General features: G+C 39.2%; 1 protein-coding gene across 1 annotated transcript; it reads left to right on the top strand.

Annotated features, from left to right (window-relative positions):
• The first annotated feature begins 5,335 nt into the window (after nt 1-5,335).
• LOC114034121 (heparan sulfate 2-O-sulfotransferase 1-like) lies at nt 5,336-13,959 on the top strand. Its single transcript, XM_027849721.1, has 4 exons — nt 5,336-5,392; nt 6,419-6,516; nt 8,058-8,215; nt 9,231-13,959. The coding sequence occupies exons 1-4, from the start codon at nt 5,336-5,338 to the stop codon at nt 9,455-9,457; spliced, it is 540 nt and encodes a 179-aa protein (XP_027705522.1). The 3' UTR covers nt 9,458-13,959.
• The last annotated feature ends 4,053 nt before the right edge of the window (nt 13,960-18,012 follow it).

Here is an 18,012-nt window from a genome sequence, read left to right as displayed (position 1 = left end):
TTTAGAACTCGGGGGGAACTTCCCAGAATTGCCCTGCCCTGGCCCTAGCATCAAAGGAAGATTTCACTGTAAAGATACTATCGGAACACATTTTAAGAGAGAAATGAGCTGATAGAAGCCATGTAGCTAGTGCCACAAGGTACTGGTCTATGAAGAAAATAAGACCAAGAGCAAATGGAGGAGGAGGAGGAAGAAGGGCCCACCATGGCTAATACTGAAGGGGCATAGATACCCATCGCCAGTTATCCTTCTTAGCCTAATTTAGCACCCAAAGTAAGACTAGCAAATAGGCATACTAGATAAATATTTGTTACATTTTTATGCATTCCTTAGCTCTGTGTCCCTGAGGCAGAGACGTGCCCTTATTATGCATCTGATCCCTGTTCTGGCTTGTAGGTATCTCCTGCGTGCTTTATGATTCTCTGAGTTCTCTTCAGCTCCCCTTTATCTATCTCCCAACAGTTCCTATTAAGCGTCACCCAAATCAGCTGGCTCACATCCTCCCACCAGGGCTTTTCACTGCCCGCCTGACAAACAGTAGACGGCCTCACCTCACAAAACGCCAAAAGTTTTTAAATTTCCTTGCTTATCAGTTGTACTTTCCATTTATTGAATATCACGGTTTGCACAACTTTAAAAACTGTTCAGATGGAATTTCTCTCTATAAAAAAGAGCCAGATTTACTAGCTGAAAAAGCTGATCACATTTTTTGATGTTAGCCCTTTCTTTTCCTGGTAGAGTCAGCTGGTTACCATAGATCTACAAGAGGAAAGAGTATCTTTGTTTTGTTGGGTTTTTTTTTTTTTTTTTCACATTTCAAGAGGGGAAAAAATATACTTAGAAAAATTTTTTTCTCTGAATTGACTAATCTTTTTGTGAAGCCTGGAGGAAACAGATGATTTAGGGTAGATAGTCATTTGAGTAGCATTTTGCTCTTGTTGTATGTTCAGAGAAGAATAGGTATCCAAAGTGGTAGATATTCAGATTAGATTCAGTGCATGTCATCTTGGTTAATGAGTGTTCAAGTCAAGTTCTGTGTGGTTAAAGATGGTAGTATACTCATTTGGTTTCAGATGGAATATACTGGTTTTATTTTATTCATCAACTATGAATATATTATAGACAAGACCTGGTTGTATAAGTATGATCTTTCATTCATATTCAAGCACACTCAATTGGCCCTTAATTATTAATGTTTTACTTTGATTTACACTCTCTGCCATTGTCCAACCAATAGCAGAAAATTTAATAAGCATCCATTTGTGTACAAGACACTGTACTAGTTACTGAGCATGCACAAACAAAAACAAAAAAATGCCCAGCTCCTGTCCTCAAAGAACTTCTATTCTATGGGGGATGCGAATAATAGAACATGTATTCAGGTAAGTAAATGCAAGATTAAGGGAGCCTTAACAATGGGGGAGTCAGGAAAGGCTTTCGTACATTTCCTAGGGAAGTTAGGAAGGTCCCCTCCCCCCAGAGATGATAAGGAACCAAGAAAAAAAATAATAAAAACCAAACAGACTAACTCATTTTGCCCTGTTTTAGCCAGTTAACATTTAGTAGGTTCAAAGGTTTAGAACTATTGGTCAAAGAAATCATTTGGGAAATTATTTGCGTGTTTTTATTTATCTGCTCTAGTATTTCAGTAGCATGAAAATAGATTATTTTAAGAATGTGAATCAAATAACCATCATTTGTACTTTTCCAGTTATCAATAGATGACATCTTTGACACCAGCGGAAAATATTTTAATTTCCAAAATTACCTTTATCTTAATTAACAGTATAAAAACTTTGGCATAAAGCTTCATTGCTTTTGCCTCTTTTAATAGTTTACCTTCCTATGTTTGGGGGGAAATCTTTTTAATTTCTTTGAATCAATCAAAAAAATGAAGGTTGTAGAGATGATGAGTTCCCCTGCCATCGCTTTTTATTATTTATTACATTCCATATGACTCCAATCAGATAAAGGAAGCAGAGCCCAAAATTGGATAGGCCTGGAATAAAAAAACCTTCAAGTTTATCAACTTCTCAGTTCAGTGGGCCAAAGACTTCATGGAAATTGGAACATGGTATGTAGATAGATAGATATGTTTTTTATTTTATCAGACACGACTCAACATAGAGGATGATAAAACCCCTTTTTAAAGGGCCTGCAGCTGAAGTCAGACCCAACTGGTAGAATACATAAATCAGATTCTAATGAAAATGTTTGTTTCATCTTAAAAAAAAAAAAAAAGCTAGGATTTCTTTACTTTTTATATAGACTTAAAGAATTTAGGACAATTTCAAAAGAGGCATTGATAAAATTCTTAAGGAGGTAATCTTATTGTTTCGTCCCTCTGTGTTCTGGAGTTCTTCCTTCAATTTATAGATTCATACATTATTAGACCTTAAACATACCTTAAAGGACCATAATCGCTGCTCATGAAAAGACCCTTATTTTATACTTATGTCAGTGGTTGTATTTTGCTTTTACTATGTCCACAGTTTAAATAACAATCAATGACAATGATACTAGAGCTTCCAGGAGGCAGTATAATAAAAGATAATGAATAATTGGAGGGGAGGGGCAAAGAAGGGAGATCCCTGCAGGATAAATTGGGCAGAGGGAGGGCTCCCTCGTAGGACAGTGCAATCTCTGTTGCCCTTCACAGGTAGTAGAGAAAGAGATGGTGTGAGCAGAGGTACAGAGAATCTAATGCCCACTGCATGTTTGGGGAGCTATTAAGCAGACCATTCTTTCTAGAGTGGGAAGTGTTTGTAGGAATAGGATTGGAAAAATGTGTTGGAAGCCAGTTGTGGATGGCTTGGAAATCTAAGTTTATCTAAAGCTATGAATACAAGTCTTTGAAAGTTTTGAGTAGGGGAGTGATATTATAAAGGCCTTAGTTTAGCAAAATGAATCCGGCTACAGTGTGGAGAAAGGATGAAAGGAATTAAGAGGCAGTTCTAGTATTCCAGGCATACGAAGTAAGAAGAACTGGAACCAGAGCGGTAGCAGTGGGATACTAATATGATGATTCTGTTAACAAAAGAGGGGAGCTAATGAGGAGGAGCCACTTTGGGTAGATATGGTAGCACCAAGCCCTTACTTCGGAGAGAATTTTCTGTTGCTAGTTACTGGTAAGGGTAAGCTGAGTGATAAAGGCATCCAAGAAAAAAATAGTAATGTTCAGCGCAGTTAGTCAGCTGTCATGGGTTAAGCGTGCCTACTATTTGCTAGACACCGAAGGTACAAAAACAAAAACGGAACAACTTCTATTTTATCAGGAAGAGAGCATCTGTGTAATTAAGCATGTGCCTAATATGCATAAGATGCATTTTGGGGAGGGTATTAGCATTTGGAGAATCAAGAAAAGCTTCATGTAGAAGATGGTATTTGAAGGAACTAGAAGGAAACTAGATATTCCAAGAGATGGAGGTTAGGATGGAGAACTGTTCCATGCATGAGGGGCAGTCAGTGCAGAGGCAAAAAAGACAGGGTTGCAATGGCACATGTGAGCAAAAGCAGGAAGAAGGCGGGCTAGGCTGTAGAGTATGGGAAAAGTCTAACAAGGTTGGAGAATTTAGGTTGTGAAGGACTTTAAAGAGGGAGTTTTTATTTGAACCTTGAAGTTATAGCCACTTGAGTTTGTTGAATAAAGTGATGTACTTGAGAGGAATCAGTTTGGCAGAAGAGTGGACTATATATTAGAAAGAAAAGAGGTGAACCCACATGTACAAAAATATTCATAGCAGCTCTTTTTGTATGGCCAAGAATTGGAAATTAAGGGGGTGCCCATCAATTGGGCAATGACTGAACAAGTTGTGGTATATGAATGTAATGGAATGCTGTTGTGCTATAAGAAATGATGAACAGACTGACTTCAGAAAAACCTGGAAAGACTTGTATGGTCTGATGCTGAGTGAAGTGAGCAGAACCAGGAGAACATTGTACACAGTAACAGCCACACTATGCGATGACTAACTTTGATAGACTTGGCTGTTCTCAGCAGTGCAACTAAGAAATCTCCAAAAGTCTCATGATGGAAAATGCTATCCACATTCAGAGAAAGAACTATGGAACCTGAATGCAGGTGGAAGCAGACTATCTGTTCTCCTTTTCTTTTGTTGTTTTGTTTTATTGCTTCATTCTTGTGGTTCCTCCCACTGGTTCTAATTCTTCTTTACATCACGACTAATGGGAAAATATGCTTTTAATATGAATGTATAAGTAGAGCCTGTATCAGATTGCATGCTGTCTTGGGGAGGGGGAGAAAATTTAAAACTCAAAATCTTATGGAAGTGAATGTTGAGAACTAAAACTTAATAAATAAATTGTTTAAATTAAAAAAAACAAAAGTAAAGAGATCAAAGGTAGGGAAACCATTAGGAAGATGTTGCAGTTATTCAGGTGAGAGGTGATAAAGGCCTGAACCAGGTTTGTGGCCGTATGAGTAGAGAGAAAAGAATGGATTGGAAAAATTTATAAATGACTTGACTTGGCAACTGGTTGGATATGTGGAATGAAGAAGAGTGCATACTCAAAAGTAATGCCAAGGATAGTGGTACTCTTGTCAGAAATAGGGATGTTTAAGAGGGGGTGGGTTTTGAAGGAAAGGTAATGCATTCAATTTGGGACATATAAAATTTGAGATATCTCTGAAGCATCCATCCACCTTGAAATATTCAGTAAGGAATTGTATATACGTGACTAGAGCTCAGGAGAAATGAATAGAAATGTGAGAGTGCTGGTGACATCTATGACTGAAAGAATGTGGAGAGATAATAGAAGAAGGTCTAGAACAGAAACTGGGAGAGAAGGTGAGGTTAGAATAAAGGTGATAGCTTGGGAGAGTACGAAAGGAAGGATGGATTTGAGAAGGAATACTCCTATCTCTGGCACCTAGCATGGTGTATGGCCCATAGCAGCAACAAATAAATACTTGTTGGTTGATTGGATGTCCTAGTGAGGGCAAAGAATAGACTGATGAGGGGTTATGGCTTAAGGAGAGATGAAATAATCTGATAAAGAGACGTTGATGGTTTTGATTGTTAAAGTAGAATATTTGTCACTAATGGCGAGATAAGGGTGTGATCCTTCCAGTGTGTGGATAGTGTAGAATGGAAGAGTAGGTCATGGGAGCTGAGGAGACATCAGCAGTATGGTAAAGTCCACAAATTCTAAGGGCAGGGGTTGGGCCAGATAGGAAGGCTGGGAGCCAGCTACTGAACTCCTTGAGAAAGGAAGGAGAATGTGTTGGGGTTCCATAGGTAACTGCCATTACGATTTGGACTAAGTGATCATTTTGAATGCAGCAAAACGCTTAAGGAGGAGGTGTTACTGAGTGATGGCAGCAAAGGAGAAGGTTCAGAGGGGCATTGGGGAGCTGCAAGAAGGCGTCCCAGTAAATCCCCTCCCCCCCCACACACCCCTCCAGGACCCATATGTCCAGAGGTGTGAGAATAAGCACAATTAGTGCTAAAAAAGGGTAGCTAGGGATACCGTGGAGAAGTGACACACACTCCATTGTATTCTGCCCAAGAACAGGTGTCTTTGGACAACATCTGGAAGAAATGACTAGTCACATCTGGAGGAAGGGACCAAAAAATAACTTGAGACCTGGTACTTTCTATATGTCAAATAGTCATTTGTTGAAAAATCTATAGGAGGTCTGAGGAATAAGACAACCATTTTCAACTGAAGACATGAAAAGAAAGCTTCTCTGAAGAGGCAGCATTTGATTGAGTCTTTTTTTTTTTTTTAAAGGCAATCGGGGTTAAGTGACTTGCCCAGAGTCACACAGCTAGTAAGTGTCAAGTGTTTGGTCTGAGGCCGGATTTGATCTCAGGTCCTCCTGACTTCAGGGCCGGTGCTCTATCCACTGCGCCACCTAGCTGCCCCCGATTGAGTCTTAATCAATAGAATTTCAACAGATGAAGTCTGGGTGGGGTTGATTGGATGAGAACATGCCAGTCCTTTGGAACCATGTAAGCAAAGACGTGGAGTTCATAGAAGCATGACATTCAAGCTGAAGAAGAGTTTAGAGATCAATCTAGTCTCCATCTCTACTTTTACAAATAAAGAGACTAAAGTATAATCCCGTACTGTCGTCTTGAAAATGGATATGCATCAGCAACTTTGTTTTCAACTCTGTCTTTCTAAATCACAGCTCAGAAAATACAAAATAGTATCACTCGGTTCCTTAATTTCAAGGGCTAATTGTTACCCAAGACATTTTTTAGGAATAGTCAATTCTTAAGAATGGGATCCCTTGCCACATGTGTCTTTGTCAGTCTTTGCTTTTCCTTCTTACCTCCCTCGTCTCTCCCCCCCCCCCCCCCCCAGTTCATTCTGTAGTCAGTCACATTAAGATATTTGACAGGCCGGCCTCACATTTGTGGTTCATTGGCACTCCCTTGTTTTCTTACAGACTTTTGACGAATGCGTAGCCGAGGGAGGCTCAGACTGTGCTCCAGAAAAACTCTGGCTTCAAATCCCGTTCTTCTGTGGCCACAGCTCGGAATGCTGGTATGATGATCGTGTTAGCTTCAGTTAGCGGCTGACCAGTGTTGTGCTCTCAGAAATCCTCAATGAACAGATCTAAATGTGCTACAAATATAGGGAAACCAGGGGGAGCCCAGAAAGAGAAGGAGAACACGGGACTGAGTCATAGATTGTTTAGCAGCCTTTTAAAGGCGTTTCCCTTGAAAGAAGCCTTGCGGTGCCCCCCAAACAGCTTGGCTTGAATGTGTTTGTATGTCTGTTTTGCACCTCTGGTTAGAGGCCAGTCAATATTCACCCTCCAAAGGCTTAACGTTTCAGCCCTTGCAAAGCCTGTCGGACAACAGCGACAATACTAATCATGATGAGTAATGGTTCTGTAGCACATAGTAGGCACTACATAAATGTTAGTTATTATTATTGTTGCATACAGTCACACAGCTAAGTGTCAGAGGTGAAATTTGAATTGTCTTCCTGTCACCAACCCCAGCATGCCTATCTGTCTGCATGGTTTTCCTGTTAAAGTATTTGTGACGAACAAAAATCATTATTGTTCATGGCAGTTTAGGAGGCTAATAAAAGGACATGGAGATTCCCCAAGATAAGTGTGTCTAATAAAGACTCAGTGTGTGCTAGAATTTGAGATTTGGAGATTCATTGTTATGGGACACAAAAGAAGCCATAGTAACACATTCACAGTTAATATCTTTCTTAGAACCACTTAGAATTAAAATCACAAAAGCCAGAAGTTCTGGTTAAAACCCTCTCTGCTCTTCTCAGTCCTCTGTGAGATGCTATTAAATGTGCTTTGCTAATTAAAGTCATCCACTGCGTTCTGCACAGAGGAATCATAATTAAAAAAAAAAAAGTGCAGTTAAGGTGTGGGGAGTAAGACCTTCCCAATTTTATCTGTTTTCCTAGAAGAATGTGGGATATTCATACACTCGGCTTTATCAAATAAAACTAGGCCAGAGTTCTGTAGTAGCTTTCAGTCATGAGTATTAGAGCTGGAAGAAAGCTCTCCTTCTTTACGGATAAAGCATCAGGCCAACTCTCCCGAGAACCCAGGGCCAATTAATGGCAGGAACACCACTCCTCATTTGTGGTCTTTGGGCCAAACCATATATCCCTTTATCCCAGCCCATCTTTGCTCGTGGTCACTTGCTAAGTATTGAAAGAGTCAGTGACTTTGAGTTATATGGGCACTGATCTCTTTCTTTCTTAGGAAATCGTAGAAAAACTGACGTTAGAAATTGAATTACTTTAAGCAATAAACACAAATTCCTAAACCTTACTGACTGATCTACTAATATCCACAAGTTTTGGGAAATATCTTAAAGAGTTCTTTCCTGGACATCTGGTTTAGTATTGACACAGGTGAGGCAGAATGGGAAGATGGGAAAGTTAGGTAAGAGGAATTAAATACAGATGTGCCTTGAAATGAATTTTCTTCTACAATGCTGCTAATGATACCAGGGGTTCTCTTCTCCATGGCTTACTATGTCAGGGTATCAGAAGTACCAGGCTGGTTTCACAAGTATGCACTAATTCCCTTTCTCTGGTTTTAGGAATGTGGGGAGCAGATGGGCCATGGATCAAGCCAAATATAATTTGATTAATGAATACTTTTTAGTGGGAGTCACTGAAGAGCTCGAAGACTTTATCATGCTACTGGAGGCAGCTCTGCCCCGTTTCTTCAAGGGGGCCACAGAACTCTATCGGACAGGTATTTCAGTGGTTATTTAAAAAAAAAAAAGTCTTCCTCACATTTCATTTTACTGGTATTGCTGAAGATTCTCAAATGTTATGGTGAAACCATAACTATTCAACTTGATTGATTCAACAAATATTTTTTAAGCGTTTCTGCATACAGATTGCTATACTTGAGGGAAAGAGATTGTCTCTCTCCTCCTAGAGGGTACAGTTCTGGAGGGGGACAAAACACAACACAGATAACTGGATTCCATGACAATACATGAGAGGGCTGAAAACAAAGAGCTATGTCACACAGTGCAGAAAGAATCAAGAAATGATACCTGTTGTATACCGGAGGACTCCATTTATTTTTCTCCTCTTTCATACCTCCATTTTTATAGTAGGAATTTTCACATTTCAAATCTATCAAAGTTACCATGTGGAGTGGCTTAAAAGGCTTCATATACCCTCTCTGGCTCAGGCAAAAATCAGTAAAGGATTGTAGGCCCCTGGTATACAGTAAGTACCTTCTCTTGATTCTTTCTGCACTGTGTGACATTAATTAATTAGTCCTTCCAGCAATACACCTGTGATTCTAGGCCCTTTAGTTATCTATTCTGTCTTCTTAAAGTATTTCTTAATCTCCAAGGATGAGGACATTTTGTGTCTTTTCAATCAATCAATAAGCATTTACTAAGTACTTGTTCTGTACAAAGCACTTTACCAGGCACTGCAGATACCAAGACAAAAATAAAATAGTCAATACCTTCATGGAACATAGACTCTGTCAGAGGGAGTGTGTATATTTTACATACATGCATACAAACACACGAACAAAAAATAAAGATAGAGTAATTTGGGGGAGAGGGAAACCAAACAACCTCATGTAAGAGATGGTAGTTGAGTTGAGCTTGAAGGAAATTAGGGATTTTAGGAGGAAAAAATGAGGGAAGTGGATTGGAGGCAGAGGGCAGGGGAGGGGAGACCTATTTTCTCTCGGAAAAATAAGTTAATTTTTTAAAAATGTTGTTTGCTTTTGCAAGTAGGAAAGAAATCTCATCTTAGGAAAACCACAGAGAAGAAGCTCCCTACCAAACAAACCATCGCAAAGTTGCAACAGTCTGACATCTGGAAGATGGAAAACGAGTTCTATGAATTTGCCCTGGAACAATTCCAGTTCATCCGAGCCCATGCTGTTCGGGAAAAAGATGGGGACTTGTACATCCTTTCACAGAACTTTTTCTATGAAAAGATCTACCCCAAATCGAACTAAGAGCACCGCGTTCCTACTAGATCCATGGACTGAAAGCTTGGCCACCACTCCTCCTGGGTTCTCAACTCTCGAATCCAGATTGTTGGCAAGCCTGTGAGATGATTTACCATTGAGCTGAGGTCTGGGCTGTGAAGGACATCAAACAAGCAAGTGGACCACGACTGGAGATACCAGCCTTCCAAGAAGCTTAAGCTTCAGAGCTTTTCTTCAGCCCAGCCTTTGGGTTGGGCTAATAGCCTCCTGTCTAAAGAAAACTACACATTTGTTTACCAAAATTAATACACAGCAGAGTTCGAGTTGATGGTAAAATTTCAGAAAAGTATCCTGTACTCTGCTTTTGATTCTCAGAGCAGTTGTCTTTGCCCAAGACATCCATAAAGAAGAAACCATCTATCTCCCTCACCTTCCCATGGAGATTTAGACTATATGGTCTTTAATGAATAGTGTTAACGACTGGTTGGCCTCTCGTACTTTGTTATTGTGAATAACGTCAACTTAGAATGTCCAATAATGTTTGCTGAGAAATGTGGCTGCTGCTGTTGGATTTGCCCATATTTATATAGGTTTTAATAAAAAGAGAATGTCCAATTGTGAGTGTTAAGAAGGAATTAAACCCAATAATGTAAACAGAGAATCAAAGCAGTATTTCTTACTCCTCCCTCCATCTCCTTAACAACCGTGGTTGGGAAAGCTCATCAAAGAAGGATGTTGTTTTAGTTCAGACTTACACATTGATGTTAAAAGCGACTTAATTATCTATTCCTCTCAAAATGATTTGTAATGGATATATTGGCAGTTCCATATTATAACTCCATTGGTGAGCTGTGGTATGGTTGGGATTTTCCTACTACTTCTATACTTTTACCTGTAGAATATTTTTACTAAGGTGCTTTTTAATGTGTTTTAAAGCATTGCATTTACAAAGCAGTCAAATGCTGTAAATATTGCATATTTTATGTATTTGGACCAAAAGGCTACAAGTAACTAGTTTAAAGTGGTTTTGCACCAATTTTGTTATGTCAAGTGAAATCATCCCATCTGCTGTTCTATTTCTCATTCGGGTCAGCTAACTGTTGGACATAACTGAAATGCACTTCAACAATTTTGAATGTTAATACAGAAAGCACCAGGCAGGCCAGGTGGAAGCAGAAGGTCATAGTGGAAAGAGCCCTGGACTCAAGAGTCAGAAGACATGGGTTATGGTCCTGGCTTCAAAAATACCATGTGACCATAGGCAAGTCACTTAAACGTCATGAGCCTCCATTTTCTGATCCATAAGATGTGGACAATAATACCTTCCCTTACTTACTTCATAGGGCTGTCATGAGCATCCAACAGAATTGGTGAGAGCGTTTTGGAACTTGTAAAACACTATGGAACCATAAGTCATTATAAAAGTTATTTTTTAAAAAAAACATTCATAACATGAAATATTTCACCATTCATCCTCCATTATTTGGGGGGAAGAGGGAGAAGATTCCACCTGTAAGCCGTTTGGAAGAAATACACTGAACTTGATCCTGATTCATGTTGGATAGAATTCCTCTCACATTGTCCTGCACTTCATGTTTCGGCAGCTATTGAAATGTGAAATCAACTGGTGGACTTTTAAACCTATTAAGATTCACAAACAGCTGTTTGGATTCAGGAGGTGCCCAGTTTAAAAGAAACATGGTTAGCTGATCATGGGAGGGGAGGGGAGAATGAAACAAAGTTTGTCATCCAGAATGTGAAAGATTTCCCAGTTTTGTTGTACAGTCATAATCAATGCATATTTTTCTATTTACCATTTCTAAAATATGTATTGCTGAGTTTGACTTCCCTATTCCCCATTTACTCTCTCCCCCATCTTGGAAAAGGAGCCTTTTGATAAAATGTTTTAAGTAAACATGGCCAAGGAATGCCTCACTCCATCATATGAAAGCATTTTGAATGTTGCCCTAAAGAATATTTTTACCTGTCAAAAATGGGTACTATGATCAGGACAAAACTTACAAAGACATTTGAAAGAAAAATGCAGGAGGGGTAGGAGTATTAAAAAGAAACACTTAAAAAATGTAATCACATCAGAATGCTGAAAAGTCATTGCTGGGTACATGGTGTTTTTTGACTGGTCTCATTTTCCATTTATTTATTGGCAGGAGATGTGGCACACAAATTGTTTCCTTGGCAACAGACAGAAAAATAGTGCCCCCCCCCCAAGAAAACCCTTCATTTCTAAACAGGAACAGATCTAAGGTAGATCTGTCACAAAGTTTACATAAATGCTAGACCACAACCTTCAGATGGGCAGCATGTGACTGGAGGGCAAGCAGAAGACTTGCAGGGGTGAATCAGCTCTTTCATATAACCATGGTAGCCCTGAGGACATTAGAAGCATCATTATGAACTAGTACTCTATTGGCTTCAAAGAGTTAATGTACTCTCAAAAGGCCCTGACTTCCATCTAAAGGATAACTGATGGACCCAAAAGGTTTCTGCCACAATTTCACAAATTTTGATGGTTGGGTTGCATCCAAGTAAATTATTTCCTTTCCCTGATTTAATACACAGTTTTCAAAGTGGTGGCATTTATGGCCTCATATGTCCAGGGTGACTTTGGCATGGTCCTGCCAGGAGTTGGGGGAAGTGGCCTCAGTGACATCTCATGGTCCAAGCCAGCCCATTTCTGCAAATGCTGCAGATTTCCTTATGATTCCAAAGCAGGGGACCGAGATTTGTAATAAATTCAGTACCCTCAACTGCTGAAACAATAATGTATTTTTTTAAAGTGGCAAATGTGGGTTTTTTCCAGCCTCTGCTCTTTGTCAGTATTTTTGACCATAGGGAAATACTTTTTTTAATATATGAAAGTGAATTAACCACTTTGCATTTTAAAAGACAATGTTATATGTTATATGTATATGTGTGTGTATATATATGTCTATATACATATATATGTTTATTTCCTAGGAGAGGAAAAGATAACCTCTTTGTTCAGATTGTTTTAACTTCTATTTTCTAATTGCTCCAAAATGACACCGTCAATAAATTTATGTGACTGTTTTCAACTCTAATGGGGAAGATCATATGGATTTTGCCTAGCTTTAATGTGTAAAATATCCCTTTACCTGATAGTAAGAATAAAAGAGAATGCACAGGGATTCCTTTTATATCACCTGTGTATGCAGTAATACAAGTTGCAGAATTTTGGATGCCTCTGAATTCCTGGTAATCAGATTTAATCTAATGAAAAAAATCAAAGAGTGTTTTCAAAGGATCAGCTTTATATATTTTAGTTGTTCTATTTTCATTTTTTTTTCAGTTAAATCTTGTCATTTGAAATTCATAATTGCTTTTGTCCCATAAATGACATTGACAAAATCACTAAGCTTGTTAGTGTTTTTTCATGACAAACCACATTTTTACACTGCAGATGATTTTCTCATTGTTTGCATAATCAGAAAGAACTTAGTTCCATAGACAGTAATATTCTCCTGTTGCTCTCTCCCTCTTTTTTGCAAAATATCTTTAGACATGAAAGAAGTTAAATTAACAGGTAATTCCTGAAATGGATTCCTGTTATTTGAACTTTTCAATCAAACTTTCCATTAATGAAATTTCTAGGACTCAGCTAGACTCCCATTTGCTGTTTTCAGAATGAAAATTCTGCGGGCCTCCAATCCACAGCTTGTGAGAAGCCTCTCAAAGGCCCATTTCATGAGGCTCACCCTTGAGAGGTTGAGATGTCCCTGTCTTTATGTTACAAAAGTTTCTCTCTGCATTAAGTAGTGCTGGGGCACTTAGCTAGAATTTTTTTTTTAATTGATTTCCCTGGTATTAAAAACGGTTTGTGTGTGTGGTGCTGACTACAGTAAGCTCACACAGTCTGCTGAAATGGCCTGTTGTTTCCAATGCACTGCCAACTTAGCTGCGTCAGAGTGGAGCTTATGACTGCTGCCCAGTGACTTGGAGAGATGCTGAAGTGGGGCCTTGGGCTAGCCCGGCAGACAGATAATCGGACGTGCTGAGCTCGTGTAGTTGGGTGACATTAACAGCACTGTTTAGAAAACAGGTCCTCTTGGTCAAGATGCCTTCCTAGCACATCCATTACAAACCTGCTGTTTAGGCATCAGTGCTGTCTCCCGGGTTCTTTGGGACCTTGCCTTTCGTGGCGAGAGTCAGGTGTGGGAGCGTCGAATGTAACTTTGAGAAACATGGATTGTGCTTCATGACTTTTATTTTAAAACTACACAGACAGCTAAATAGTGCCTTTTTTCCTCACAATCCATGTTGTAAGATGTCCACTCCCCTCTGTCTCTCCCTTTCTCACTCCCTTGCTCCCTCCCTCACCATGGATTCATTTGTGCAATACTATTCCAACTTGAAACCATTCTGTCACTTCTGTTGGAAATATAATCACTCGTTCTTAACCCAGTGCCAGCTTTCTGTTGTTGAAGTGTTTCGGTTGATTTCCTGATGCAAATGCTATTAAAATAAACAACCAGTGGGAAGGGAAAAACTCTTTGGTGTCCTGTTTTAATATCTGTTTCCATAGCCTTCACACCGACTGACATTCTCCCAGCAAGCTTTGGTAGAAAGTGGACGCACCCTCAGTCTCACATGTATTGCTGGTGGAAGAGTTGCCATTGTTTTTGGTCCATAATCATTTTGACTTATTTGTACTGTTACTTTATTCAGAGTAGACTACCTTTTCCTTAATGTTTGTCCAGGACATCATCAGACTTGACCATTGGCAGCCATACGAAATCTATACAGGGTATGCCTCATTTCAGAAGGGACTAGGGGAAAAGCGTTGTCAAGTTAGGGCCCCCCCTCCCAGAAAAAAAAAGGACAAATATACCATAAGATGAATAAGTCAGATGAGCATCTACTACACACTTTTATCATCTACAAAATGTTGTTGGGGAAAATGCATCCCTAATGTGGCTATTACAGTGGAGATTTCTAAAGCTCAAACAGATGTTAGAGATTATCTCATCTAATTCCCTCATTTTATAGAGAGCCCAATAAGGTTTTCCCAAGGTCATACAGGTTGTAGGCAGCACATCCAGGATTTGAAACTAGGTTGACTCCATACTTGGTATTTGCATTGCTATAGAGGTGATGTGCCCTATCCAAACGCTATCACATTTTAAATATCAGTACAACAATGGCCTGATAGATCATTTATGTAACATTTGTCTTGTGTCCATGGTGAACATACACAACGTTGAAATACCTTTGTGAAGTTGTCAGCCCTGCTGAATGCTAGTTGACATTTCTTAAGGGACTAGCTCATAAATACTCATCCTGTAGTGTTTTGGCTATGAACTACTTAGCTCTTTGAGTAGTAGTGGGTTCCATTTACTTTTAAGCATCACACTTAGTGGTGTTAAGAATCTCCATTTGAATTTCTACCTAATTAAGTACATTAAGAAAATCTGTGGGGCTTGGTATATAGAGACAGCCTCAGATTCAGGAAGCACTGAGTTGAATTGTTGACCCATATGGACGTTTTGACCCTGGGCTTGTTACTTGACCTCTTGGTATCCCAGGCAACCCTCAAAAAACTCTTAAATTGCAGAACGCTTACTAATAGGCATTCATTAAAGTGAGTTCCTTATCCCCATGACATCTCAGATCTGGACACCACACACACACACACACACACATCGTATTAAGTACATGCAACAAATAAGCTAGGTATTAAAATTTACTCTCCGCAAGTATACTAATTTTTAAAATCTTTTTATGTGAAAATGCTGCATGTCCTGCTAAAGGAGATCAGAATTGTTTCTTCCAGATGCTGCTGCCTCTGTAATGAAATAGTTTATGTTCTATCTGAATGGTAATGGTTGCTGAATGAGGTATATGTGGACCCCCAGGATACCTTTTTAAGTATGGTGGCATGATTTTCCCTGTTGTTACCTTTCAGTGCCTAATAGCACATAAATAGTTAAAGAAGGCCCTTGCCTTAAAGTTAATTTAGCTGTTGCTGTTATGATGTCAGACCTTTGTTCTTTGGAAAATAAACACTTCGACAGTCAGTGTTTACGCCTACAAATTTGATTGTGCTCTTACCCAGCCAGTTGGGGGGACGTGGAGGAAGGAGAGGGTCTGTAGCTTGAATTTACTGGATTTTTTTTTCCAGTACAAATCCCCATGCACTGTCCACCTGTTTTCTCTGTTTGAGGCCCCAGCCACTCTTGTCTTCTTTATGGGCCTGTTCTACCTTCATTACTGCTTAGCACAGATGTGGTAACTTGAAACAAGCTCATTTAAAAGGCTAGAAGTTGTCTTTTTTCATAAAGTTACTGGAAAAGGAAACTTGGCATTAAAATGGAGGCTTGAGGGCCTTTCAACGTCAGTAACAGGGAAAACCAGGAACAAATAACATGAAGTCAACTGTTCTCTTTCCTAAGTATCTCTGTTCAATATATGCAAGACAGTATGATACAGACATGAATAGTTCCTGCCCTCAAGGCACTTACAATCTAGTAGAAGGAGGACATAGCAATAATAATGACAAATAAAGAAATAACTAGTACAAATACCATGGAGAGAGGTAGGTAATAGTAATTAATTGATAGAATCCTTATCCTGCAGCATGGGATTTAGCAGATACATTAATTTTAAAATGAGTTGGAAGTGAGACTGGGTAAAAAAAATAGATTTTTATTATAGAGTTTAGAGCTGGGAGGCACCTTGGAGACTATTAATTCAATCCCTTCGTTTTTTCATTTAATGAAATGAGGTCCAGATCAGGAAGTAACCTTCATCTAATTAAGTATTTTAGGTTTATTTGAATATTAATGCCTGCTGAACAATGCACATGTAGACTCCAGAACACAATTAAAATCGTAATAATGATCAAGGCAAGACTTTTTTACTGTTTCCACAGGAAGAAACTTACCACCCAAACTGTTACCTTTCATAGCCAAATAAATTAAATTCAACACAGGTCACTTACTACCTTGTTACTTAAGAAAGTAGGCAAGCTGGGACTCAAGCTCTGGGTCTCTGATTGCTAATCCAGGACTTCCGCCTCAGTGGGAATAGGCTTTTTTTTTTTTTTTTTTTTGGTTTGTTTTAATGTGGACTTCCTCTCTTCGCTTGTCATTCTGGCCAAGGCTTGTGCTCGATGACAACAGCCATCCTAAACCTCAGGCTAAACATCTCTGGGGTTTTCTCCATCGCCACCAATTCTTAAATGTCACGGTTTCCACTCTTTTCCCCAGTTTTGATGTCCTTCCTAAAATGTGATTGAACTCAGTGCTCCCAGTGTGTTCTGGTTCGGGTAGGATTCTTAACTTCCTCATACTCTGAACAATAAATCTCTGTTAATGCAGCCCCAAAGTTGTCAGTTTGCTTTTATGTTGCATTGTTGGTTCCTGTCGAGTTTGCTTAATAAATGCTTGTTGATTAGTTGATTGTATTCCCGCATTGGTCTCCCTCAATTGGCACTTTTTGTAGTTGATTTTGTTAATCCAAGTAAATACTGCTAAGACCCCAAGAACTTTTTTAGATGAACTCCTAATTAGCTATGCCTCTTCCATCTTGGGAAATGGGTTTTTTGAACCCCCCCAAAGATTTTACATTTATCTCGTACATTTCCTCTCCGATGTAGCCTGCCGTTCTAACTTGTCAAGATTTTTTTTGAGTCTGACTCAACTCTAGTGTATTGGTTATCCCAGGATTATGTCACCTACAAATCTGATAAGCCTTTATCTAAGTCATTAATAAAATCAAACAGCACGGGGCCAGGGATAAATATCTAAGACATTCCTGAAGGCCTGTTTGGTTGTTAATATCAAACCTAGTTACTACACTTTTGGCCTTTAACCAGTTCCTAATTAATATCAACAAGAATAGCATGAGAGATTTTCTCAACTACTCTGCTAAAATTTAAGTAAACTATATTTGGTGTATCTCCCCAATCTACCAGTCTAGGAATCATTTCCAAAAAGAAAGAGGCTAGTTTGACATGACCCATTCTAGCTCCATAATCACCACTTCTTTTTTAGATTTTCGTTAAGCATCCCTTTAATAATATGTTCTAGGCTGGAGCTGGCAAACTATGACCCGGCCCCGCCACCTCATTTTTGTAAAGCCCGGGAGCTAAGGATGGTTAGCTCTTAGACTGTAGGCCATACAGAAGCAGGCAATGGGTAGTGGGCTGGCTTGGCTTACAGGCCACAGTTAGCTCTTCTAGAATGTTGCCAAGAATCCAATCCAATCCAACAAGCACTTATGTATAAAATTCAGTGCTAGGCTCTGGGGATACAATAAAAAAAAAATCCTAACCCTCAAGGAGCCTTCAATAGTCACTGCCTTATAGTTTGAAAGTTTTACCCTCTTTTATTTTTTCGGAAGTTAGAATGTTTTTTACCTTCTAATACTGTAGGACAAGTCATAAAGGAGTGTTCCTGGTCTCCAAAATCATGGATAGGGCTTCAGTACTTCTATTCACTAGTTCGTTCAGTACTCTAGGACAGTGGTTTCCAAAGTGGAAATCTTAACCTGCAGAAGGAACATGGCCCCAGTGGAGGTCTAAGCAACCAACTGGATGACAG

The sequence above is a fragment of the Vombatus ursinus genome, unplaced genomic scaffold (assembly GCF_900497805.2).
Source record: "Vombatus ursinus unplaced genomic scaffold, bare-nosed wombat genome assembly UNPS02008016.1, whole genome shotgun sequence".
In the NCBI taxonomy this organism is placed as follows: Eukaryota; Metazoa; Chordata; class Mammalia; order Diprotodontia; family Vombatidae; genus Vombatus; species Vombatus ursinus.
Note: the sequence above shows the minus strand (reverse complement) of the source record. Positions and strands in the feature narration are given on the sequence as shown.